At 44.8% G+C, this 27928-nt stretch overlaps 1 protein-coding gene across 1 annotated transcript in view; it reads left to right on the forward strand.

The window, feature by feature from the left end:
- Positions 1–27928, forward strand: part of LOC120997068 (enoyl-[acyl-carrier-protein] reductase, mitochondrial-like) — a 127635-nt gene that overhangs the window by 75319 nt on the left and 24388 nt on the right. Inside the window, exons 4-5 of the mRNA XM_040426977.1 lie at positions 19237–19380; positions 21554–21656. Coding sequence (XP_040282911.1) covers positions 19237–19380; positions 21554–21656 — 247 coding nt within the window. The remainder of the gene's footprint in view (positions 1–19236; positions 19381–21553; positions 21657–27928) is intronic.

Here is a 27928-nt window from a genome sequence, read left to right on the forward strand (position 1 = left end):
ACCTTTAGCCTTTACACCTCTAAAACTAGATGAGTATTTTGGATTTCTAAGGGCCCCATAAGAAGTTTCTCTATTACTGCTCTATACAAATGGCAGGTTGTATAGAGTCATGTCATAACCAGGTATTTAAAGGGGTTCTCTGGGAATTAAGAACATGAAAAAACTTAAATATTAATTTATAATAAATACATTCCCAAATGCCTTTCATTAGTTATAAACTTATAATAGCTCGTTTTGGCTAAGGAACAATTATTAAGAGAAATAAAATGGCTGCCATCCTATAGGTGCACACAAAACCTGTCCTAATCACATAGGAGGATAAGTTACTTCACAACACTGAGCTAAAGAGCTGCCTCATCCTCCTCTCTGCTCTGCTTGTCAGGGATTATGATCCTCAATACAGCTGATAAGAACTTTAGCTGAATCTCTGTAGGAATGAAGCTCATGAGAAAACATGAAGTACATCTATAACCCCTTCCTGACTTTCGCCGTACATGTACAGCAGAAGTCGGGTCTTTAAAGATGGCACCAGTTTCAGAACTGAGAAGGCTCTGTTTAACACACCAGGGACAAATGTCTACATCCGGCAATAATGCTGATCGCAGACAATTAACCACTTAGATACAGTGATCAATTACCTCAGAAGTGCTGTGCTCCTGGGCACCAAACTGCTCTGGGGGAGCCGTTCATTCCTTGTGGTAGCCTCAGTACCTCTGAAGGACATTGAACAGCAGTAGTTCCTATAGAGGCCTACAGGTGGCAGGGCTCCATAGGAAAATCTAATCATTGCAGTCTATGGAACAAGCAATCTAGCAATTGCTTGCAAAACGACCCCAAGGGGACTTAAAGTTAAAAAAAAATAAAATTCATATGAAGAAAAGCAATTAAAATTTCAAATCATCTTTCATTCCCCATAATAAAAATAAATAATAAAAAAATTAAGATAATTTGCACATACTATTAACATCTACGTATACCGTAAAGAAGGGAAAAATGGCAGAAAAAGTACCCCCAAACAGCTCTTTAGATGTAAATATAAAAAAAGTTATGAGGGTCAGAATATGGCAATGTAAAGCAAAAAAATCTTTTTTTTCCCCTAAGTTTTAGTTTTGTGAATAACAAAATAAAATAGTTATGGCTCTGAGAAGGCAGGGAGTAAAAAAAAAAAAAAAACTAAAACACAAAAACCAAAACAAAAATCCCAGGGTCTTGAAAGGGTTAATAGGACATTACTATCATTTTTTTCTCACATATTAAAAGCCTATATGAGAATGTTATATGACTTGTTCAGTCAGACCATTCACTGTGACAAGGGAGGGTAGGGTGATGGGTGACGCATTGAACGCATTGCACCCGCACTGAATCCGGACCCGTTCATTTCTATGGGGCTATGCACACAAGCAGTGATTTTCACGCATCACTTGTGCGTTGCGTGAAAATCGCAGCATGCTCCTCTTTGTGCGTTTTTCACGCAACGCAGGCTCCATAGAAATGAATGAGGTTTGCGTGAAAATCGCAAGCATCCGCAATCAAGTGCGGATGCGGTGCGATTTTCACACACGGTTGCTAGGAGATGATCGTAATGGAGACCCGATCATAATTATTTTCCCTTATAACATGGTTATAAGGGAAAATAATAGCATTCTGAATACAGAATGCATAGTACAATAGCACTGGAGGGGTTAAATTATTATTTTTTTAAATGTACGGTAACTCACCTTAATCCACTTGATCGCGCAGCCCGGCTTCTCTTCTGTCTTCTTCTTTGCTGTGTGCAGGAAAAGAACCTGTGGCGACGTCACTCCGGTCATCACATGATCCATCACCATGGTAAAAGATCATGTGACGGACCATGTGATGACCGGAGTTACGTCACCACAGGTCCTTTTCCTGCACACAGCAAAGAAGAAGACAGAAGAGAAGCCGGGCTGCGCGATCAAGTGGATTAAGGTGAGTTAAATTTTTAGTTTATTTTTTTTAACCCCTCCAGCGCTATTGTACTATGCATTCTGTATTCAGAATGCTATTATTTTCCCTTATAACCATGTTATAAGGGAAAATAATACAATCTACAGAACACCAATCCCAAGCCCGAACTTCTGAGAAGAAGTTCGGGTTTGGGTACCAAACATGCCAATTTTTCTCATGTGCGTGCAAAAAGCATTACAATGTTTTGCACTTGCGCGGAAAAATCGCGCATGTTCCCGCAACGCACCCGCACCTTTTCCCGCAACACCCGTGTGAAAGAGGCCTAAAGCATCACACATTACACTGATAAGTGCAATGCTTATCTGTGAACATCTTTATCTAGGCCTATCAAGAGAACAATAGAGCTGTCATACTGTTTTCAAATCTACTAATGTACTATTTTACTAGTAGATAACATATTTCCCTAATAGCAGCAATAAACTGGCTATGGGTTCCCTAGCTATATTGGAGTTTTACCTCCCTGATCTGACTGCTTCAGAAGAGTAACATTTTGTATTTAATTTTCAATGTGAAAAAGAAAAGGCCAAAAAAATCTTATGTGTCTTTTATGAATATTGAGTTTAAAACAATTAACCCTCTTCTGATGGAAATATCCCTTTAACACACTCTGCAAAAAAAGGTAAAAGCTGTCCACCCCCCTCACCACTGCCACCTTCCTTCAAACTCACAATGTCAAAGTAGTTGTTTAAAGGGGTTCTCTGGGAATTAGGAAAATGAAAATACTTAACCACCTCAGCCCCCAGTGCTTAAACACCCTGAAAGACCAGGCCACTTTTTACACTTCTGACCTACACTACTTTCACCGTTTATTGCTCGGTCATGCAACTTAGCACCCAAATGAATTTTACCTCCTTTTCTTCTCACTAATAGAGCTTTCATTTGGTGGTATTTCATTGCTGCTGACATTTTTACTTTTTTTGTTATTAATCGAAATTTAACAATTTTTTTGCAAAAAAATGACATTTTTCACTTTCAGTTGTCAAATTTTGCAGAAAAAACGAGATCCATATATAAATTTTGCTCTTAATTTATTGTTCTACATGTCTTTGATAAAAAAAAATGTTTGGGTAAAAAAAAAAAAATGGTTTGGGTAAAAGTTATAGCGTTTACAAACTATGGTACAAAAATGTGAATTTCCGCTTTTTGAAGCAGCTCTGACTTTCTGAGCACCTGTCATGTTTCCTGAGGTTCTACAATGGCCAGACAGTAGAAACACCCCACAAATGACCCCATTTCGGAAAGTACACACCCTAAGGTATTCGCTGATGGGCATAGTGAGTTCATAGAACTTTTTATTTTTTGTCACAAGTTAGCGGAAAATGATGATTTTTTCTTTTTTTTTTCTTTTCTTACAAAGTCTCATATTCCACTAACTTGTGACAAAAAATAAAAAGTTCTATGAACTCAGTATGCCCATCAGCGAATACCTTGGGGTCTCTTCTTTCCAAAATGGGGTCACTTGTGGGGTAGTTATACTGCCCTGGCATTCTAGGGGCCCAAATGTGTGGTAAGGAGTTTGAAATCAAATTCAGTAAAAAATGACCTGTGAAATCCGAAAGGTGCTCTTTGGAATATGGGCCCCTTTGCCCACCTAGGCTGCAAAAAAGTGTCACACATCTGGTATCCCCGTACTCAGGAGAAGTTGAGGAATGTGTTTTGGGGTGTCTTTTTACATATACCCATGCTGGGTGAGATAAATATCTTGGTCAAATGCCAACTTTGTATAAAAAAATGGGAAAAGTTGTCTTTTCCAAGATATTTCTCTCACCCAGCATGGGTATATATAAAATGACACCCCAAAACACATTCCTCACCTTCTCCTGAGTACGGAGATACCAGATGTGTGACACTTTTTTGCAGCCTAGGTGGGCAAAGGGGCCCATATTCCAAAGAGCACCTTTCGGATTTCACAGGTCATTTTTTACAGAATTTGATTTCAAACTCCTTACCACACATTTGGGCCCCTAGAATGCCAGGGCAGTATAACTACCCGACAAGTGACCCCATTTTGGAAAAAAGAGACCCCAAGGTATTCGCTGATGGGCATAGTGAGTTCATGGAAGTTTTTATTTTTTGTCACAAGTTAGTGTAATATGAGACTTTGTATGAAAAAAAAAATAAAAAAAAAATCATCATTTTCCACTAACTTGTGACAAAAAATAAAAAATTCTAGGAACTTGCCATGCCCCTCACGGAATACCTTGGGGTGTCTTCTTTCCAAAATGGGGTCACTTGTGGGGTAGTTATACTGCCCTGGCATTTTCCAGGGGCCCTAATGTGTGGTAAGTAGGTAAATGACCTGTGAAATCCGAAAGGTGCTCTTTGGAATGTGGGCCCCTTTGCCCACCTAGGCTGCAAAAAAGTGTCACACATCTGGTATCTCCGTACTCAGGAGAAGGTGGGGAATGTGTTTTGTGGTGTCATTTTACATATACCCATGCTGGGTGAGAGAAATATCTTGGCAAAAGACAACTTTTCCCATTTTTTTATACAAAGTTGGCATTTGACCAAGATATTTATCTCACCCAGCATGGGTATATGTAAAAAGACACCCCAAAACACATTCCTCAACTTCTCCTGAATACAGAGATACCAGATGTGTGACACTTTTTTGCAGCCTAGGTGGGCAAAGGGGCCCAAATTCCTTTTAGGAGGGCATTTTTAGACATTTGGATACCAGACTTCTTCTCACGCTTTGCGGCCCCTAAAATGCCAGGGCAGTATAAATACCCCACATGTGACCCCATTTTGGAAAGAAGACACCCCAAGGTATTCAATGAGGGGCATGGCGAGTTCATTGAAAAAAAAAATTTTTGGCACAAGTTAGCGGAAATTGATTTTTTTGATTTTGTTCTCACAAAGTCTCCCTTTCCGCTAACTTGGGACAAAAATTTCAATCTTTCATGGACTCAATATGCCCCTCAGCGAATACCTTGGGGTGTCTTCTTTCCAAAATGGTGTTATTTGTGGGGTGTTTGTACTGCCCTGGCATTTGAGGGTCTCCGCAATCATTACATGTATGCCCAGCATTAGGAGTTTCTGCTATTCTCCTTATATTGAGCATACGGGTAATGAGATTTTTTTTTTCCGTTCAGCCTCTGGGCTGAAAGAAAAAAATGAACGGCACAGATTTCTTCATTCGCATCGATCAATGTGGATGAAAAAATCTCTGCCAAAAAAAGAAAAAGGAGGGGAAAGGCGTCTGCCAGGACATAGGAGCTCCGCCCAACATCCATACCCACTTCAGCTCGTATGCCCTGGCAAACCAGATTTCTCCATTCACATCAATCGATGTGGATGAATAAATCATTGCCGGGATTTTTTTTTTTATATATACAAAGTGTTTGCCAAAGTATATGAACACCGCCACCTCCTCAGCTCATATGCCTCGGCAAACATATCTTTTACTGCAGAGGAGAAATCTCGTCTTGCAGCGCCGCATACGCCGACTTGCGTGTAATCTGACAGCAGCGCAATGCTTCTGTCCGAATGCACATCAGTGCTGCAGCTGGTCGATCGGTTGGTCCACCTGGAAGGTAAAAAAAAAAAAAAAAAAAAAAGAAAAAACCAGGCCGCAAAGCAATAACTTTATTAACTTTAGAACAGAACATATTAACTTTTTTTAACTTTTTAAACTTTTTTACTTACCGGTAATTTTTTTTTTTGTTTAGTTTTTTTTAGTTTTATAGAACAAACCTCTCCTTCCCCATGGGACAATGTGCAAAGCGCAAATCGCCCAAAGATGTGGCGAAGTACGTTATGCACTTTATCCCAGGTGAAAGGAGAGGTTTGCAGCAGCTGTGAGAGAAAGGGCCCTAATAGCCCTGTGTGCCTGTCCTGGTGAGATGTGATCCCTATGCTAGGTGTACCTGTGTGTGGCACTTCCGGAAACACTCACCATAGCATAGGGCAGGGTGGTCCGGACAGTCAGGACTGAAATAGTGGGTGTCACGCCTTATTCCACTCCTGCTACAGACACGACATTTATTTCGGGGTGGCGGTTGGGTTGAGGTACCAGCAACGACACTGGGGAAATGTCGCTCGTGTAGACGGCTAACTACACTGGTGGATGGGGCCACGGAACCTCCCGGATAAATGAGGTTCTCGATGATCTCTTCCTGGAATTTGAGGAAGGATCCTGTTCTCCCAGCCTTACTGTAGAGAACAAAACTATTATAGGCAGCCAATTGAATTAAATATAAAGGCACCTTCTTATACCAGCGTCTGGTTCTGCGGGAAACTAAATAGGGAGCCAACATCTGGTCATTGAAGTCCACCCCTCCCATGAGGGCATTATAGTCGTGGACTGAGAGGGGCTTTTCAATGACACGGGTTGCCCTTTCAATTTGGATTGTCGTGTCTGCGTGAATGGAGGAGAGCATGTAAACGTCACGCTTGTCTCTCCATTTCACCGCGAGCAGTTCTTCGTTACACAAGGCAGCCCTCTCCCCCCTTGCAAGACGGGTGGTTACAAGCCGTTGGGGGAAGCCCACGCGACTAGTTCGCGCGGTGCCACAGGCGCAAATCCGTTCTAGAAACAAATGCCTAAAGAGGGCCACACTTGTGTAAAAATTGTCCACATAAAGATGGTACCCCTTGCCGAATAAGGGTGACACCAAGTCCCAGACTGTCTTCCCACTGCTCCCCAGGTAGTCAGGGCAACCGACCGGCTCCAGGGTCTGATCTTTTCCCTCATAGATCCGAAATTTGTGGGTATAGCCTGTGGCCCTTTCACAGAGCTTATACAATTTGACCCCATACCGGGCACGCTTGCTTGGGATGTATTGTTTGAAGCCAAGGCGCCCGGTAAAATGTATTAGGGACTCGTCTACGCAGATGTTTTGCTCGGGGGTATACAAATCTGCAAATTTCTGGTTGAAATGGTCTATGAGGGGCCGAATTTTGTGGAGCCGGTCAAAAGCTGGGTGGCCTCTGGGACGAGAGGTGGTGTTGTCGCTAAAGTGCAGGAAACGCAGGATGGTCTCAAATCGTGTCCTGGACATAGCAGCAGAGAACATGGGCATGTGATGAATCGGGTTCGTGGACCAATATGACCGCAATTCATGCTTTTTAGTTAGACCCATGTTGAGGAGAAGGCCCAGAAAAATTTTAAGTTCGGAAACTTGGACTGGTTTCCACCGGAAAGACTGGGCATAAGAGCTTCCCGGGTTGGCGGATATAAATTGTGTGGCATATTGGTTGGTCTCTGCCAAGTCCAAGAGCTCCGCAGTCAAGAACAGCTCAAAAAATCCCAGGGCCGAACCGATTTGAGCCGTCTCAACCCGAACTCCAGACTGGGCGGTGAAAGGGGGAACTACAGGTGCGGCTGAAGTTGGTGACTGCCAATCAGGGTTTGCCAGCACCTCAGGGATTCTAGGGGCTCTACGGGCCTGTCTGCGCGGTGGCTGCGACGGGGTAACTAGTGCACGTGCCACCGTACCAGCTTCAACTGCCCTTCTGGTGCTCGCCACGTCACCATGTTGTACGGCAGTGCTGGTACTAGGTCCAGGAAGGGCTGCGCTGCTGGTGTATGCCTCACCACGTGATCCGGCAGCGACAGCCCCACTCTGCTGCTCTTGAAGCGGATCCTGCATAACCTGTGGTCTAGCGACACGGGGCCGGGTACGCCTGGTGCTGCCAGGGACCTCCACCTCCTCGTCCGAACTTTGGGTCAGAGAGCCACTGCTTTCCACAGGTTCATATTCTGACCCGCTAGATTCGTCAGATGAGGGTTCCCACTCCTCATCCGACTGGGTCAGAATCCTGTAGGCCTCTTCAGAAGAATACCCCCTGTTTGACATTTTGGACTACTAAATTTAGGGGTATTCCCTGAGACTACCCAAGAAAAAAAGCAAGCCTGTCTTACAAAGGGGAGGCTAGCGAAGTACCGGAGGCCGCTGCGGTTGATAAAAAATATCAAAACTGATTTTTTTATCGCCGCAGTGCGTGTAAAGTGAATGTGCAGTGATCAAAAAACAAATTTTTTTTTGTCACTGCGGTGGGGCGGGTGTGGGTGAACGCACGTGTGGGCGACCGATCAGGCCTGATCGGGCAAACACTGCGTTTTGAGTGGAGGGCGAGCTAAGGTGACACTAATACTATTATAGATCTGACCGTGATCAGTTTTGATCACTTACAGATACTATAAAAGTACAAATGCTGATTAGCGATACGCTAAACAGCGAATAAAAGTGACTGCGGTGCGGTGGGCTGGTCGCTAACTGACGCTAACTATCTAACCAAGGGGCCTAAACTATCCCTAAAACCTAACAGCCAATACCAGTGAAAAAAAAAAAGTGACAGTTTACACTGATCACTTTTTGTCTTTCACTAAGTGATTGACAGGGGCGATCAAGGGGTTAATTAGGATGATGGGGGTGATGGAAGGTGATCAGGGGCTAAGGGTAGTGTTTGGTGGGTACTCACAGTGAAGTCTGCTCCTCTGCTGGATCCAACCGACGAAAAGGACCAGCAGAGGAGCAGAGAAGCCATATAACAGATCATATTAGTAAATATGATCTGTTATCTGGCTTCTGATTTGATTTTTTGAAAATCGCCAGCCTGCCAGCCAATGATCGTGGCTGGCAGGCTGGTGACGAAATACTTCTTTAACTTTTGCCGGCCCGCGATGCGCATGCGCGGGCCGGCAATGCACGAAATCTCGCGTCTCGCGAGAGGACGCACCGGCGCGTCCACCCAGAACAACAGGACCGCCGCAAAGACGCAATCCTGCGTACGGCGGTCCTGAGGAGGTTAAATATTATTTTATAATAAATATATTCCTAAATACTAGTGTTTATCGAGCACCAAAGTGCTCGGGTGCCCGGGTGCTCAAGTAGAACCTTTTGGGATGCTTTGGTGCTCGCCAGAGCACCCGATCACAATGGAAGTCAATTGAAGAACCGGAGCATTAAACCAAGCACCCCCTGCTCTGAAGAGGGGAGGTTCATAGGAAAAGGTTAGAAATTGATGGAAACACCACTGAAATGGTTCGGGAACAGCATGGGGAGGATGTCTGGATGCATCTTGGACTCCCAGGTCGCTGCTACGAGCGATGTTGTCCGAGTAGTACGCCACTTTTACAGACTGACAATAATACGCACCAAACCGAAGATAAAATCGATTTTAGAGGAAAAATTGTTAGGAAGCATTCTTTCCTGTATATTTACTTGTATATAAAGTGCAAGTGCTGCCAAAAATTACAAGAAAGAGGCACTCCAATACAACCTGTATATCACATAAAAGAGGGCCTCATTCACATTGTGGTACAATTATTCAGGTAGTGGGACTCCTACACTCATAAAGCCTATGCACTAAGTGAAAGGGCTGCCAAAACTTACAAGGAACCGGCACTCCAATACACCCTTTATAACACATAAAGGAGGGCATCATACACACCCTTGAAAAATTATGATCGATGGCCTGCTGGTGACCCTCAAAAACATTAGGAGCAAGGGCATGCTGGTGACCCTCTAAATCATTAGGGGCGAGGGCCTGCTGCTGTCACGGTGGGGAGCGGGGGAAACTCCCCACCATCCAAAGTCTGAAATTAAGGAAAGCCACTATGCCTGGAAGCCAGGATAAGGGAGAAGGACACCTCCTATTGCCATCCTCATCCTATCCCTGACCTCCTGACTGTATAAGCCACCCTCGATGGTAGGGGGGCTCATACTCTCGAACCTAGGCCCTACTGACCCTATCGGTCCCTGCAATATGGAAGTCAGGAATAAAAGACAGCCGATTCATCCATGACAGCGATAAATTGGAGTCTCCCACGGGCCTAGTAACAAGGAGGAGACAGCAAGCAACAACTGATTGTCAGGTAAGTATCTTGTGGCCAGATGACCACAGACAACAGAATGACAAGATGACTTACCGGAAGCCACAGCTTGCTGTCTTGTAGTTCCCCCTCAGGGGAACCCCAGGGACCCCCTTCCGGAGGTACAACAAACAGGACATATCTAGCAACCATGCGGGATCAACCACACCATAGACAAACCACACATGGAACAAACAACTAGACAAACATCAACCCTTAAGTGCAGCACCACACATAACAATGGGGAAGGGTAGACATAGGCAAGGACCTAGATGTTTAACAAGGTGGCCCTCAAAGACTGGGCAGATGGAATAGCCACAGAATGGAGCATAGCTTCCAACCCACAGCAAGGCTAGAGCACAACTAAACTCCAAGCTACAAGCAAAGGCTAAATAGCTAGAAGAGACCACACCCTGATCTAACCAAGTCAGGATATTAACCCCACGCACACCACACAGCAGAGAGACACAACTTAAAGGGAAAGTGCACGTGCAAACCACAAACTACACGTTGCCAAGCAACGAGTCTGCAACCGCATCAAACACCAATATGACTGTGACAGCTGCTGATCTGATCATCAAATACATTAGGGGTGAGGGTCTGCTGCTGATCTGACCTTCTAAAACATTAGGGGTGAGGGTCTGCTGTTCAGCTGACCTTCTAAAACATTAGGGGCGAGGGCCTGCTGCTGATCTGACCATCTAAAAAATTAGAGGTGAGGGTCTGCTGCTAAGCTGACCATCTAAAACATTAGGGGCAAGGGCCTGCTGCTGATCTGACCATCTAAAAAATTAGGGGTGAGGGTTTGCTGCTGATCTGACCTCCTAAAACATTAGGGGTGAGGGTCTGCTAATGATCTGACCTTCTAAAACATTAGGGATGAGCGTCTGCTGCTGATCTGACCATCTAAAATATTAAGGGCAAGGGCAGCCTAATAAGCATGTTGATATAATGGAGGAGGAGGACGAGAAAATGAAGATTGAACCATATACCCTTTTTTGTGGTGGAAGGGGTGCATGGGAATACAGTGTATTCAATACACCATAAAAGCCATATTTAAAGTGTCTTTATGTTCAGCCGCTTTCCTCTGGTGGAGTAGAGAAGTCAGGGGCAATCCAGGCCTTGAGTCAATCTGTAAGCATTTTCAGTTGGCAGTCGGATGCGCTTATCAGTTATTATGCCCCCAGTAGCACTAAATACCCGCTCTGACAAAACGTTGGCGGCAGGGCAGGCCAGCACCTCCAAGGCGTAGAGCTCCAGTTCATGCCACGTGTCCAGCTTGGACAACCAATAGTTGTAAGGCACAGAGGGATCATTGAAGACGCTGACACGGTCTGCTACGTATTCCTTCACCATCTTCCAAAACTTTTCTCTCCTTGTGACACTAGGCCGCGCATCAGGGTGAGGGGGCTGGCAGGGTGTCATGAAACTGTCCCAGGCCTTGGAGATCGTTGCCTTGGCTTTGCTCTCACAAAGTCAGCCATGTGTGCCAGAGTCTCAACAGACAAGACTTTGCTGTCCTCATCAGGAGGATGACTCTCAATCTTCTCATCCTCTTCCTCCTTTGGCCCATGCAGGCTGAACAGAGGGAATAAACCTGCTATGGTTACTACCCTCTGTAGCGGAGGCAACCGTCTCTTGCTCCTCCTCCTCCTCATCATCCAATTCATGCTGAGAAGACAAACGGAGGGTGGTCTGGCTATCACCCTGTGTACTGTCTTCCCCTATTTCCACCTCTTTCGCATGCAAAGCGTCCACCTTCATTGTGAGTAGCGAGCGTTTCAGTAGACACAGAAGTTGAATGGTTACATATGTGTTGGTTCCTCAAAGTTGCGTAAAACCTCACAAAGGTCAGACATCTATGCCCACTCCTCGCTTGTGAAGAACGGAAGCTAAATGGAAATGTGACGACCATATTAAAGCTGGTATTCCACTACTGCACTCTGCTGCTCACAAAGCCTGGTCAGCATGTGTAACGTGGAGTTCCAGCGCATGCTCACGTTGCACAACAGTCGGTGAGCTGGCAATTGCAAGCGCTGCTGCAGCGCTGCCAGACCAGTGGCAGCTGTAGATGACTTTCGGAAATGGGCACACACGGTAGCTCAGGAAAATTGGGTTATTTTTTCAGAGATCGCTAAACCACTAAGTTTAACACGTGGGCTAGGCATGGTATGTGTGTGAGCCCGCCAAGCTTCAAAGCCGCGACCAAGTTACGGCCATTATCAGACACAACCATGCCTAATTGTAGGTTGACTGGTGAGAGCCACAGCTCAGTCTGGTCTCTTATACACTGCCACAGCTCTGCGGCGGTGTGCTGTTTGTCACCTAAGCAAATAAGTTTCAGCACGGCCTGTTGCCGCTTCCCCACTGCAGTGCTACACTCCTTCCAGCTACTGACTGATGGGTGACTGGTGCTGCAAGATGATAATTCAAAGGTGGAAGTGGAGGAGGAGGTGGAGGAGGTGGAGGAGAAGGGGAGGGGGGGGGGGTTGTAGCCACTAATGTAGATGGTGGTGGAAATCCTGATGCAAGTAGGGCCCGAAATCTTTGGCGTCGGTAGTACCTGTGCCATTCCAGGGTACGACTCGCCCGCAGCCTCCACAATGTTCACCCAGTGTGCCATCAGGGAAATGTAGCATCCCTGTCCACAAGCACTTGTCCATGTGTCTGTCGTTAAGTGGACCTTCCGAATAACTGCGCTGGTCAGTGCATGGGTGATGTTACAGGACACATGCTGGTGTAAGGCGGGGATGGCACACCGGGAAAAATAGTGGTGGCTGGGGACTGAGTAACAAGGGATGGCTACTTCCATCAGGCTGTGGAAAGCCTTGGTGTCCACAAGCCTAAATGGCAACATTTCCAGGGCCAGCAATATGGAAAGATACGCATTTGGTGCTATGGATTGTGGGTGGGTGGCTGGGTATTTGCGCTTTTGTTCAAAGGCCTGGGGTATGGACATATGTACGCTGCGCTGGGACACATAAGTGGATGTGGTAGATGATGATGCTTGTGAGGGTCCAGGTGCAGGGCGTCCGGCGTCCGGGCCTGCGTCTTTGACAGGGGATTGGTCAGCACGTAACACAGGGGAAGAGGAGGCAGTGGTGTGACCCGCAGACACTGATTGTGGAGCCAGGCGTTCGGCCCACCTATTAGGGTGCATTGATGCCATGTGGCGGATCATGCTGGTGGTGATAAGGTTGCTAGTGTTCAAGCCCCTGCTCATTTTGGTATGGCACAGGTTGCAAATGACAATTCTTTTATCATCCGCTCTTTCCTCAAAAAAGCGCCAGACTGCGGAACACCTACCCCTTGGCAAGGGAGATTGCCGCAAGGGGGTGCTTTGGGGAACAGTTGCAGGCCTGTTTGGTGTGGCCCACCTTCTCCCTTTTGCCACCCCACTACCTCTCCCAGCCTGTTGCGGTGCTGCGGATCCCTCCCCCTCTGTACTGCTGTCCTCGCTCGGCTTGCCACCTTCCCAGGTTGGGTCAGTGATTTCATCGTCCACCACCTCCTCTTCCACTTCCTTACTATGGTCATCCTCCTAACAAGAACCTCACTTATTGAAAACTGTGTCTCATCCTCATCATCAACCTTGTGAAACACTAATTGCCATTCCCTCCGTCATCTTCTGACTGTGGATGCTCAAGAGTTTGGGAATCAGTACACAAGATCTCCTCATGTCCCTCTTCAAGTGGGCTTGGCAAGAGGCCCAAATCAAGGAATGGCTCTGAATAGAGCTCCTCTGAATATCCAAGTGTGGGATCACTTGTTTGCCAAGACTCTCCATGGTGGAAGGGAGGAGGATCAGGGTGAGGATTCTGTTGATCAGACTCTTGGCTACTGAGACTGGACTTTGTGAAAGACAGGGTGGTGCTAACCGACTGGATGCATTATCTTCTGCAATCCAACCAACCACCTGGTCGTACTGGTGTGACTTCGAGAGTGGTGTCCTACACCGCCCTGCAAACTGGGACATGAAGCTAGGTATAGTGAATGAGTGTGTTTCTTGTGCTCTGGCAGTAGGCACAGTTTCACCGCGCCCAGGGCCACGGCCTCTGCATGCACCATCAGCAGCATGGCCACTTCCCTTTCCCATACTGTTCGCCTTGAGCATATTAAATGGCGCATATGCTTGCAAGTATGTCACACGTACAGTAGCGCAGGTTTTGTAAGTGTATGCGCAAATAAATTAAACTGAATGTCACAGATATTTAGGATGTGCAAACGTTATACAGGAGATGTAGCACAGGTAATGTCGCTGCCACCAGCAGCGAAAAAATTAGACTGAATGTCACTGATATTTAGGATGGGTAAACGTTATACAGGAGATGTAGCACAGGTAATGTCTCTGCCATCAGCAGCGAAAAAAATTGATTGAATGTCACTGATATTTAGGATGCGCTAACGTTATACTGGAGATGTAGCGCAGGTAATGTTGCTGTCACCAGCGGCCAAACAATCGCACTGAATTTCACAGCGCAAATGTAACACAATAGATGTAGCAGAGGTTGTGTCACTGTCAGCAGCAGCCAAACAATTACACGCATTTTAGCGCAGGTTGCGCTAATAATATATATGGCAGCCAGATAAAACAATAGTCCTTAAAAGGACTTTTGGGTCTCTAACACCTTTCACCAGTAAAACCTGCCTAACAAACAAACCAATTCCTGTCCCTACACTATCTTTCCCTTCTGCTGCAGCTCTCTCTGACTAAGACTGAGCCGAACCACGTGTCATCGGGTGCTATATAGCACCCGATGACGTGTTCCGGCCAGCCTATCACTGTAATGCTAGTAGCCAACATGGCTATGGCATTACAGTAAGTGCCAGTACCTCCGCGCATGTTTATTGGCTGTGTAGCAGCCAACAAACGTGCGGGGAGGACACTCGAGCATCGCGCTCGAGCACACGTGGTGTTCGGCCAAACACCGCAATGTGCCGAGTATCGGGATGCTCGGGTAAAAAAGTGTTTGGCTAAAAAAAGTGCTCGCCCAACACTACCAAATACCTTTCATATGTTAAAATAGCTCGTTTTTTCTAGGGAGCAATCATTAGGAGAAATAAAATGGCCACCATCCTATTAGTGCACACAAAACCTGTCCTTATCACACAGCAGGACAAGTTACTTCAGGACACTGACCTAAAGGGCTGCCTCATCCTCCTCTCTGCTCTACTTGTCAGGGATTATGATCCTGAATACAGGTGAATCTCTGTGGGAATGGAGATGATGAAGAGACATGGGAAGATAATGAGCAACAGCACTTGTATGCAGTCTCCATTACCATCCTCTCTGTACTTCATTTCTCCTCATGAACCAAATTCCCCAGAGATTCAGCTGAATATCTTATCATCTGTATTCAGGATCATAATCCCTGACAAGCAGAGCAGAGAGGAGGATGAGACAGCTCTTTACTTCAGTGTTCTGAAGTAACTTGTCCTGCAGTGTGATTAGGACAGGTTTTGTATGTACCATTTTGTTTCCTCTGATAACTGCTCCCCAGAAAAAATGAGCGATTATTAATAATGAAAGGTATTTCGGAATATATTTATTATAAAGTAATATTTAATTATTTTCATTTTCTTAATTCCTGGAGAACCCCTTTAAGCCAGGAACTGGTGGCCATCTTCCTTTGCGACAGATCTTATCAACACCAGTGAAGTGTGTCACAAGACCCATCTAAACTCATTTTCAGCACACTGACACCACTCAAAGCTATTGGTTTCAAAATTTCACCCTTTAGTTCAGTACATAGGGGTGCATGACAAAATTTTTGGACATGACCCAAGCTTCCATTTAAGTGCACCTGTAGCACAATCTTTATCTTGATTATTGCACCATGACATTGCATGACTTATTGTGGCGACTGTCATGCTATGAAAAGCTTACAGCTGTGGGTTATTGTAATGCAGATAGAAGTTCCTCTATTCATATGATCCTTTGGTTTCTCAGTAGATAAGCAGCTTCAGAGGTGTAGAGCTGCCTCTTATCTTACCCCTCCTATGAAAATAACATATCTGTTTTGGTCAACCACATGGAGTATGGGGAAGTCAAGGAACACAGCTGTGACAGAGAAGACCTGTAACCTCTTCTCCTTACATCTTCTCTTTCCCATGACTATTCTGGAACATCTTTTGACTCTGCACTGTGGTGTTCCTCTGTTATTCCTTCTTAATATTCATGAATAAATTGACAACTAGGTGTTATCATTCCCCTAAAGGAGTCAAGCAATCATTCCAATCAGTGTAATACTGTCCGCACTGATTGGAATGTCTCCGTGTGTGTAGGAACATCCCCCCAACTGGTAAAACCTTTTTTCATGAATTTCTATGAGGAATAAAATAGAAACTACACAATGCAAATGATTCTCCAGAATTGTTATTTTATCGGAAATAAATTATTTACTAAAATGTACACGGGCAATGACACCCGCCGCATGTAAGCCTTGACAGGGGGAGCAGACTCCCTCTGTCTCCCATCGACACCCCACAAATGTGATCACGGGGTGCCAATATGTGTATAGGCAGGCTGGGACCTGGTGTAGGCCCAAGCCTATCTTAAAGAAGAACTCCCACCAAAAATGTTATTCTATGACCTGGTACATGAAGTAATCTGTAGTGAATGTAATCTTCTCGTCAGTGGCTGTATTTGTGAGTTATAACCTCCCTTCTGCTTCTGTGTCATGTGACCAGCAATCAGACTTTTAGACACAGTGTCTTATGTGCGGACAGGAAGTCAGTTTCTCTATAAATTCCTATGGGAGCCTCAGTCTCATAGGAATGAATAGAGAAGTAACTGACTTCCTGTCCTGTGTTAGTTGTAGATCACATGACATCACTTTCTAGCAGGTCAGAGAATAAACATTTTGCCGGGGTTCTACTTTAAGTGTTCTCTAGCAAGCTGCGCACTGACATTAACATGCAATAGCCTATTGAATTTTATGAGCAATCAAAAGATTGCCTGTTATAGTCTCCTTGTGGGACTATTAAGTGGTTAGAAAAAGTAAAAAAAAAAAATTATTAAAAAATATTCCAATAAAAAAATCCATTGCAAAAATAAAAATCTACCCCACATGTTTAGTATCAAAGCGTCCATAACTACCTGCACTACACAAATATCATGTAAATTATTCCCTACAGTGAATGTTGTTAAAAAAAAACCACAAAAAAACTTCCAGAATTGCTAATTTATTCTTATTCACCACCAGGGCCGTCTTTAATATTGATTGGACCCTGGGCAAAAATTTACTTGGGCCCCCTGGATCTCGCCTTCCCACACCTTAGTAGGCAATCACGCCCTCCACCACAACACACACACAAAAAATCCACACATCTGGTAGAGTACAGTGAATGACTGTAAATACTTCCAGTTCTGAAGACTCCAGCGGCTCAGGATCAGTGCTCTGGGCAGCTGGGCTCAGGATGGAAGTGGGCACCGCTCGGCAGGAAGGAGACCAGGGCTCGGCTCATCCTAGTGTTACAGTGAACCCCAGCACCCCACAGTATGCAGTATAGCACCCTATAGTATACAGCACCACACAGTATGCAGTATAGCACCCCACACTATACAGTACCCCACAGTATATAGTAGAGCAGTATAGCAGCCCACAGTATACAGCCCCACACAGTATGCAGTATAGCACCCCACACTATACAGTACCTCACAGTATATAGTAGAGCAGTATAGCAGCCCACAGTATACAACACCTCACAGTATACAGTGGAGCAGTGGAGCACCTCACCGTATACAGCACCCCAAACTATACACGATACAGCACCCCACACTATACAGCCCCCACACTATACAGTACAGCAGTATAGCACTCCACAATATACAGCACCCACAGTATACAGTATACAGCCCCCCACAGTATACAGCCTCCCACAGTATACAGTACAGCAGTATAGCACTCCACAATATACATCACCCACAGTATACAGTATACAGCCCCCCACACTATACAATATAGCACTCAATATACAGCACCCACAGTATACAGCCCCCCACAGTATACAGTACAGCAGTATAGCACTCCACAATATATAGCACCCACAGTATACAGTATACAGCCCCCCACAGTATACAGCCCCCCCCCCCCACAGTATACAGCCCCCCCCCCACAGTATACAGCCCCCCACAGTATACAGCCCCCCACACTATACAGCCCCCCACACTATATAGGCCCCCACACTATACAGGCCCCCACACTATACAGCACCCCATACTATACAGCCCCCCACAGTATACAGGCCCCCACACTATACAGGCCCCCACAGTATACAGGCCCCCACACTATAAAGCCCCCCACACTATACAGGCCCCCACACTATACAGGCCCCCACACTATACAGGCCCCCACTATACATCCCCCCACAGTATACAGGCCCCCACACTATACAGCACCCCACAGTATACAGGCCCCCACAGTATACAGGCTCCCACACTATACAGCCCCCCACACTATACAGCCCCCCCACAGTATACAGCACCCCACACTATACAGCCCCCCACACTATACAGCCCCCCACAGTATAAAGGCCCCCACAGTATACAGGCCCCCACACTATACAGCACCCCACTATACAGTAGTTTACAGTATATTAGCATAACAGCCCCTGTCACCTTTTTCTGATGTAATCTTCACAAAAAAAGCTCCACAGTTAAGGGAAACTTCTACAGCAACACTCCTGGTAGGACCTTGATGACCTCATAGCCATGTGACCAGTAATATTGCTAGGTTACTGGTCACATGGTGATGATGTCATCTAAGGTCCTAGAGAATCACCGCTCTAACAGTACGCTGCCTGGAGTGCCGGCCGGCAGGAATAGCATGGCAGCACCCCCTGTGTAGCTGACAGCCTGACACCCGGGGAAGTGGCTAGCAGGGCTCAAGAGGCAGCTGCCTTGTGCCCCCCAGGAGCAACTGGGCCCGGGGCAGCTGCCCCTTTTGCCCCTTGTTAAAGACGGCCCTGTTCACCACTGACAAAACAAGCGATAAAAAAATGTTATTTACCCCAATGATATCAATGAAAACTATAAGTCGCCACGCAAAAATCTAGCCCTGCTCTGCTATATTTAATTCAGGCAGCTCAGAGGGCATATCCTTTTTTAGAGGGCATATCCTTTCTGATGCAGCTCTCTCTACCATAGCTCAGGGGTAACTGTAACTGGCACAGCTTCTAACAGTAAATACCATTGGTGACAGTTGAACGATAGAACTGAGCATGTGTGACCACCTCAGAGATGTTACTGAGGTGGACAGAGGAATAAGGAATACAGCAAACAGCAGGTGGAGCTATAGCAATAGATTTCATTGAATAATTAGTGCCTATACAAAAAAATTTTTATTAGATGCAATTACAAAGTATTCAGACCCTGGCATGAAAAATGCAGGACAACCCCATTTAAAGAGTGTTTCCTTAAACAACAGGTACATGGAGAACGGAAGCAGTTTGCAAGTTAAATCAAGTCATTCCTGTAAGTAAAGACATCTCTCGTCTCAGCGCTGCAACACTCGGTGTTAACCCTTGCACTGCCTATCGCATGCTCAACGATTTTGAGACTCTGACTGCTGGTAAGTTACTTTTATCATTGACATCATACTGATAAACAGTTTCTGAAGTGTACGGAACTACTAAACTGCATTCCACATACTCCTGAGAACACGCGTGTACACAGGTTATAAATATGCATGTATACACAGCTGTTGTTGTCGAACACATCTGACAGGCACTCACACTTACAGCTGTCACGCTCATATTCACCTGTCTATAGCACAGGGACAACTTGCACAGCACATATGGTGGAGTCACAAACCTCCCTCTCCGGAACAGATGACTCCATTCATTTCATTGTCTAACCCTTATTTAATGAGCTTTTACAGAAAAACACTATACACCAAATGGGTTGTAAATGTTACACATATGACACTCGCGCTAGAAGGATTTGGTTTGTATCTCTGATACATATAGAAACAAATGCCAGCATAAAGATCCAAATCTGTAGATATTAGGGCATAACTAGCATTTTTTTAGTACAGTTAAATTCCTTTAATCCAGCACCAATGGGACCTGAGGCATGGGTTATCAAATATTCTGGATTCTGGAAACTCACTTGTAATGAAGGAGAAGCTCCAAGAATGATGTGAACAGCAAATATCCCGACTGTCTCCACCCAGTGTTCTGCTTCTAGCCTTGTGAAATGGTGCATTATACCGTTCAATCCTGGAATTGTCTGGATTATTAGAATAACACAATATGTTTTGGCCTAAATCTGCATGAAAACCGTACTCCATGCATGTACAGAGGCAGACTGGTCATAAAACCTGCAGGGAAACTTCCCATTTGGCCGCCTGAGCCATCCTCATTAGTGATGAGCGAATTATTAGAAAATTCAATTTGGCTGCTACGCTGAATTTTACCAAAAAATTTGCTTTGTGACGAATTACTTAGTCACGAAGTGCGTTTCTTTTAAAGTAGTGAGTGCAATGACAGAGAGCAGTGATTGTGCCACTTCCCGTCATTTTACCCCTCAGATGCCACGTTCATAGCGGATTGCAGCATCTGACAATATCATACTTACCCTCGTCCATTATATCGCGAAGAGTTGGCCGCCTCCATATTGATTGAAGATCCAGAGTGAAATCTCGCATGGCCCGTGATGATGTCACAGCTAACAGGATTTTGCGCTGGATCTTTAATCAACATGGCAGCAAATGGATGAGGCAAGTATGATTTTTTTCATTTTTTACTGCCATTCAGGGAAAATCGATTCGTTAACACGAACCATGCTGAAATTCACCTGCGCCGATCACTTCTGTATTCGGCGCAGGCGCAGTGAGTGAAGGCCGCTCTCCTGATGCCGGCTTCCTCACTGTGATGTAGTCGGCGCAGGCGCAGTGAGGAATCCGGCACCAGGAGCGCATCATTCACTCACTGCGCCTGCGCCGAATACAGAAGTGAACGGCGCAGGCGCGGGATTTCGTCTGCGATGCGGTGGAACAGTGACATCAATCAAGAGGAGCTGGGCGGGCAGAACAGAGGACCTGGGCGGGATAATGGGTGAGTGGACGGAGCCTGTAGGTGCTGATTTTACGCCCACATAGCACCTAGAGGCTCATTAGCATATAACAAAAGTGCTTTTTTTTACAAAAACGGCTGCAGGGACTAATGTTAGAAACATACTGTTATGTAGTGCTGACATTAGCGCATCGCTATATCAGTCAGCTACATAACAATATTTCTGGTGGTAGAAACCCTTTCAACTGTTTTGCCATCCTAGGACTTAGGCTAAGAGGACAGAACGCGGTAGCTGGCACTGGGCACCACAGAGGGGCGGTTTTTGGGGAGGTATTTTGTGATGCACTGTAGTATTTGGTTCTGCTGGGATGGTATAATGTGCCGCGCTATGGTATTGCTGGCCTCACCTACTTGTGTTGACCCTGCCTCCTGTCAGTTTGGGCCCCACTACAAAATAGGGCCACTTTATGTTCCCAGTCTGCTCCTGTGCATGTAAATGGGATTCCCAACCCTGTTCACATGCATCAGCAAATTTCTATGTGAATGTCTTGCTGCAGGGCTGAAAAAATCATGGAAATAAAGGGACATTCCTTACTTTCAAAGCAAACGGCGAGGATTAGCCCCATTAAATGACCCATGGATGAAGGATTAAACAATTTCACTGCATTATGACCTTTTGTATGATACAGTATCTTCCAATAGTAACCTGTAGGCATTTAACCCCGCTAGGTGAAACTGTAATTCAAAATGGTGCCAACAGCGCTGTCGGACAAGCTGTTATTCAGATCTGTGCATCAATGGGGGTGAATACCATTAATGTAATCAGAGACAGGTAAGTGATTATGGCTCATACATAAATAACGCCATATATTGTTGGCCATGAAAGGCTTCCTTACAGAAAATATCAGTAGTTCAAATCCAAGATAATGGCAAGATAATACTGTATATACACTCACCTAAAGAATTATTCGGAACACTATACTAATACGGTGTTGGACCCCCTTTTGCCTTCAGAACTGCCTTAATTCTAAGTGGCATTGATTCAACAAGGTGCTGATAGCATTCTTTAGAAATGTTGGCCCATATTGATAGGATAGCATCTTGCAGTTGATGGAGATTTGAGGGATGCACATCCAGGGCACGAAGCTCCCGTTCCACCACATCCCAAAGATGCTCTATTGGGTTAAGATCTGGTGACTGTGGGGGCCATTTTAGTACAGTGAACTCATTGTCATGTTCAAGAAACCAATTTGAAATGATTCGAGCTTTGTGACATGGTGCATTATCCTGCTGGAAGTAGCCATCAGAGGATGGATACATGTTCTCATTCTGTGTACGCCAAATTCGGACTCTACCATTTGAATGTCTCAACAGAAATCGAGACTCATCAGACCAGGCAACATTTTTCCAGTCTTCAACAGTCCAATTTTGGTGAGCTTGTGCAAATTGTAGCCTCTTTTTCCTATTTGTAGTGGAGATGAGTGGTACCCGGTGGGGTCTTCTGCTGTTGTAGCCCATCCGCCTCAAGGTTGTGCGTGTTGTGGCTTCACAAATGCTTTGCTGCATACCTCGGTTGTAACGAGTGGTTATTTCAGTCAACGTTGCTCTTCTATCAGCTTGAATCAGTCGGCCCATTCTCCTCTGACCTCTAGCATCCACAAGGCATTTTTGCCCACAGGACTGCCGCATACTGGATGTTTTTCCCTTTTCACACCATTCTTTGTAAACCCTAGAAATGGTTGTGCGTGAAAATCCAAGTAACTGAGCAGATTGTGAAATACTCAGACCGGCCCGCCTGGCACCAACAACCATGCCACGCTCAAAATTGATTAAATCACCTTTCTTTCCCATTCTGACATTCAGTTTGGAGTTCAGGAGATTGTCTTGACCAGGACCACCCCCCTAAATGCATTGAAGCAACTGCCATGTTATTGGTTGACTAGATAATTACATTAATGAGAAATAGAACAGGTGTTCCTAATAATTCTTTAGGTGAGTGTAGGTTACTATGGGGGAGATTTATCAAACTGGTATAAAGTAGAACTGGCTTAGTTTCCCATAGCAACCAATCAGATTCCACCTTTCTTTTTTAGCAGCTCCTTTGGAGAATGAAAGGTGGAATCTGATTGGTTGCTATGGGAAACTAAGCCAGTTCTGCTTTACACCAGTTTGATAACTCTCCCCCTATATATTTCTCTGCAGACCTCATGACAATCAGACAAAACTCACGAATATAATGATGAATTGTACTAAATGACAAAGTTAGCTCTGCATTGCCAAGTAATGCTGCTACAGCTGTATTTGGAAGTAGTATTTCAGCCCTCGAGATTTATTCAGAATCAGTAACTTATTACATGTGCACAAAAAACGATGGGGTATTTTATTAATAAAGCGTCATTTTCAAAAATGACATTTTTGAACATGCTTCGAATTTCTCAGAGAATGTTGCATGGGCATATCATATGTAAATCTGATGCAAGCAGCCCCATTTAGAAAACTACTACAATGGGCCTGAATAGGTAAGTTTGTTTGATAGGTTGGGCTCTGCACATCTAGAAGGCAAGGCATCAATAAATCATAGCATGATTCCAGTTTTGACTATTTTGTGGCTTTTCGTTTACGTTCATGTTTTATGTTTAAGTAGAAAAAGGTAAAAAAAAAGAGAAAAGAAAGCAGAAAGTAAAATCATTTTTGTGTCATCTTGTCAAACGCTGCCCTCGTGTGTCCAAGAATGAAAATGAACCTCATGCCAAACAATTCACTCTCCGCTTTCTAAGGCATCAATACCACAGCAGATAGATTTATTGACCTAACTATTAGAGGGTCTGCGCTCATGACACACAGTTAATCTATGTGGTGTAAACCCAATACTATGCTGGTCGTATTTCGTGTGGGTGTTACAACCGGCGTAGAAATATGTGATCAGAATGCTGTAGCACAAACAACATGTGATGAATTGTAATGAACTATGCAGCAAGCCACAAAAAGATATAATACAGGTGCACCTGATATGACACACACTAGAAAACCAGACGTTACACATTACAAGATTGACCTGACGTCCATTTTTTATTTGTATAGGATTTAAAGAGCATCTGTCATCCCTTACCAGTAGGGGAACAGTCAGCTGCTGTAGATCTGTGCTTGTCTGCAGAGTCTGATGATATCTCTGAAAGCTCCATATGTGCTGGCAATCTGTAGAAAAAAGGCTTTATAAAATGCTAATTCTACCTTAGATACAATGAGGGTGGTGCCATTTCACCTCATTGCACCCAGAGGCTCAGCCCCCTTTCTCCCATGCCACACCCCCAACACTGTTACAGACAGGCCAGGCAGTGCTTTTGGCACATGCGCAGTAAAGGGATGGAGATTGCCCATCTGCTTGGCAGTCTCCATACCTTTACTGCGCATGTGCTGAACACGATCCCACAAGATTTCAGGGATTCACTACTTGGCTTGTCTGTCACATTGGTGGGGTTGCAGCATAGGAGATAAGGAGGGATGCACCTATGGTGGTAAGTTGCATATTATAAAAAGCCTTTTTTCTACAGATTGCAGGCACATATGGAAATACTGGAGATATTATCAGAGTCTGCAGACAAGCACCGATGTACAGTAGCCAACCTTTTCTCCTACTGATAAGTGATGACAGGAGCCCTAATGACCGGGCAATTTTCCATTTTCATTTTTCATTCCCAACGCCATAACTTTTTTATATTTTTCCATTCACATAGCTATATACTGTACATGAGGGTTTGTTCCATTTACGGTGGCATACAGGAGTGATCTGTACTTTTCAGTTATACTATTTTGTTCATTTTTTTATTCAAATTTTTGTGGGAGGTGAAGCAACCAAAAAATGGTGAATCAGCCAATTTAACTTTTTTCCATTTTGCCATATGGGATAAATATTTTTATATTTTAATAGTAAGAGCATTTTCACATGCAGCTATGCTCATGATGTTTTTTTTTTTTTAATTGTTTATGTATTTTTATTTTTATTTTGGAGAAATGGGGTAATTTTTATATTTTTTTATATTTTTAAAAACTTTTTTCTTTTTCTTACACTTTTTAAGTTCCTAAGGGAACTACAACAAGCAATCATTAGATCACTTCTCTCATAAACTCAAATGCATTAACCTTCGAGTCTATGAGAATTACACTAAGTTCCTATGGAACTCTGCCACAGGCAGGAGCTCCATAGGAACTAATGTGTGGCCGCCTCTTATCACTCAGGAGGACCGACGCTACCGCACACTACATCCGGCTCCTTGCTAGGGGGAGCCATGGCACGACTGAGGTCTTTATCCTCACATTTGACCACGGCATCTGAGGGGTGAAATGTACGCAATCGACATTATTAATGTTTTAAACAGCAGGCGCCGGCGGCTACGGCACCAGACCGCAATCTCCGACACATATAGTCGTAAGGCGGTTGCGTACTGGTTAAGGTAACCCTAGTTACATTTTATAATGTTATATTAGTGCATATGAATGCTACAGGATGGGGGATGGTCCCCCACTATTAGCTTGAAAATAAATCAGTGAGTAGCCCACTTCAAAGAGCAGCTAATCATGATGATTCTGGAGGCTGTACAACACAACCATTTTTCATGTAAATTTGTCACAATTTTTCCACAATGTCTTGCACTGGGAGCCCTGACATACATTTCCACCATTGTTAGTATCATAATGATGCTTTCCATGGGAACAGGTCTAAGAACTAGAACTGTAATTAGCAAAATGTCTAATGCACAAATGCACAGTGTTCTTTAGACAATTTAGATGTTTGGGGTAAAATGGTAGTGATGTGATACTACAGATCCTATGGTTTTCAGATCTTTCTACCACTGCTTGACAAAGAATGGAGAGAGGCCAAAGTGCTCGTATGCTTTACAGAGCACCTGAGCACAATGGAAGTCAATGGGAGAACCCGAGCATTAAACCAGGCACCCCCTGCTCTGAAGAGGGCAGGGTGTCAGGACTCTAGTTAGGAGTCCCTGCTCTGACACCATGTATAGCTATGTCCATATATGGAGTCAGTGCTTGGGGACACCCAGTGTTAAATCTAATTTAGCCTGTATTTCTGAAAAGTTTCTGGCAGGAAAAAAATATATAAGACTTCTGCTGTATAGGAATACTTACTACTTATCCATAATATATAGCCATAATATATTTACATATATTATTATATATTTTGAATATATAATATATTATAATATATGTAAATATATTATGGCTAAAACATCAGTAGTAATTTCTCACATATTGTAACGGTCGCGTACACACACACACAGGGGGGAAGGAAGTGACCACTGCGCTCCACCCTTACCCCTGGCCCTGCCTACTTGCCTCGCGAGTCCTAATGACAGGGGACAACTGGACGGCAATCCCTAACTTGGAGTAAGTGCAGGGATGACAGACAGACAAACAACAGGACGTGAACGGACCGAGTCAATACCAGGAAAGCTGCAAAGTACAAATGGAGCAAGCAGAGAATTGTCAGGAGAAGCCGGGGTCATAAATACCAGGAGAGCAGAGAAGTACAAGAGGAGTCCTAAGAGAGTAGTCAGGTGGGAGCCGAGGTCACAATACCAGGACGGAAGCGCAGTACAAGAGGAGCAGGCAAAAGGATGGTCAGGAACAGGATCAGGTAAGTATTCAGCAGTCCAACAAATAGCCAGGAACCTAGAAATTAACAGGCAACCTGTAGCCAGCAGGCTGCCTGTATTTATAGTGGGGAGTGAGGGTCATGTGACGTGGCCAGCGTCACATGACCGACAGACCAACCAGTCGAGCACCGAGTGATCAGCTCGGCGCTCAAGGCAGACTAGGAGCAGGGAGCCACCCAGCTAGTAAAGCCGCCCTGGGAATGAGGTCAAACACAGAACCTCATTCTAAAAGCTAAGCAACAGTTCTGCGGGCAATGGGGGACCGAGTGCACCTTCGGAACCCCGTGACAGTACCCCCCCTTTTACGAGGGGCCACCGGACCCAAGACTTCAGGCGATGGCTTTTCAGGGTGTTCTAAATGAAATTTACGAACAAGTCTAGGAGCATGAACCTCCCTGGCAGGTACCCAAGATCTCTCTTCAGGTCCATACCCCTTCCAGTGAATCAGGTACTGCAAGGAATTACGCACCTTCCTGACATCCACTATTTTAGACACCACATACTCTACAGCATCATTAACAAGAACCGGCGGAGGCGAGGCTTTTGATGGTACTACCGGTTCAAAATATTTTTTAAGCAGAGATTTATGGAACACATTATGAATGTGGAATGACTCGGGCAGCTCCAACCTAAAAGATACTGGGTTAATCACTTCCGTGATCTTATATGGTCCAATAAAACGAGGAGCAAATTTTTTAGAAGTTACCTTGAGAGATAGATTCTTGGAGGACAACCATACTTTATCCCCAACCTGAAAGTTTACCCCCCTTGAACGTCTCCTATCGGCCTTGAGTTTTTGAGAACATTGAGCCTTTTCTAGGTTCGATTGAACCCGGGCCCAAACTGTGCACAGTTCGGAGGAGAGTTTATCCGCTTCAGGGTTAGAGGAGGAGACGGACAACCCAGAATGAAAACGGGGATGAAAACCATGGTTACAAAAGAAAGGGGAGACCCCAGCAGAAGAATTGACACGGTTATTCAAAGCAAATTCAGCCAACGGAAGGAATTTGACCCATAATTGCTAGTCATCAGCAACATACAACCTCAAGAATTGTTCCACAGACTGATTAAGGCGTTCAGTCTGCCCATTACTCTCAGGATGGTAGGCGGAAGAAAAAGACAATGAAATTTTACATCTTTGACAGAAGGCCCTCCAGAATTTGGACACAAACTGCACACCCCTGTCAGAAACAATATTTTCCGGGATGCCATGTAAACGAACAATCTCTCTCACAAAAATAGATGCCAGGGTTTTAGCATTCGGAAGTTTAGACAGGGGAATGAAATGAACCATCTTGCTAAACCTATCGACCACTACCCAAACCACAGTCTTACCCTCCGCCAGCGGTAGGTCAGTTATAAAGTCCATCGAGATATGGGACCAGGGTCTACTGGGAATGGGTAGGGGTCGTAGGTTACCAGCAGGGCGAGT

This window comes from Bufo bufo, chromosome 4, assembly GCF_905171765.1.
Source record: "Bufo bufo chromosome 4, aBufBuf1.1, whole genome shotgun sequence".
Classification (NCBI taxonomy): domain Eukaryota; kingdom Metazoa; phylum Chordata; class Amphibia; order Anura; family Bufonidae; genus Bufo; species Bufo bufo.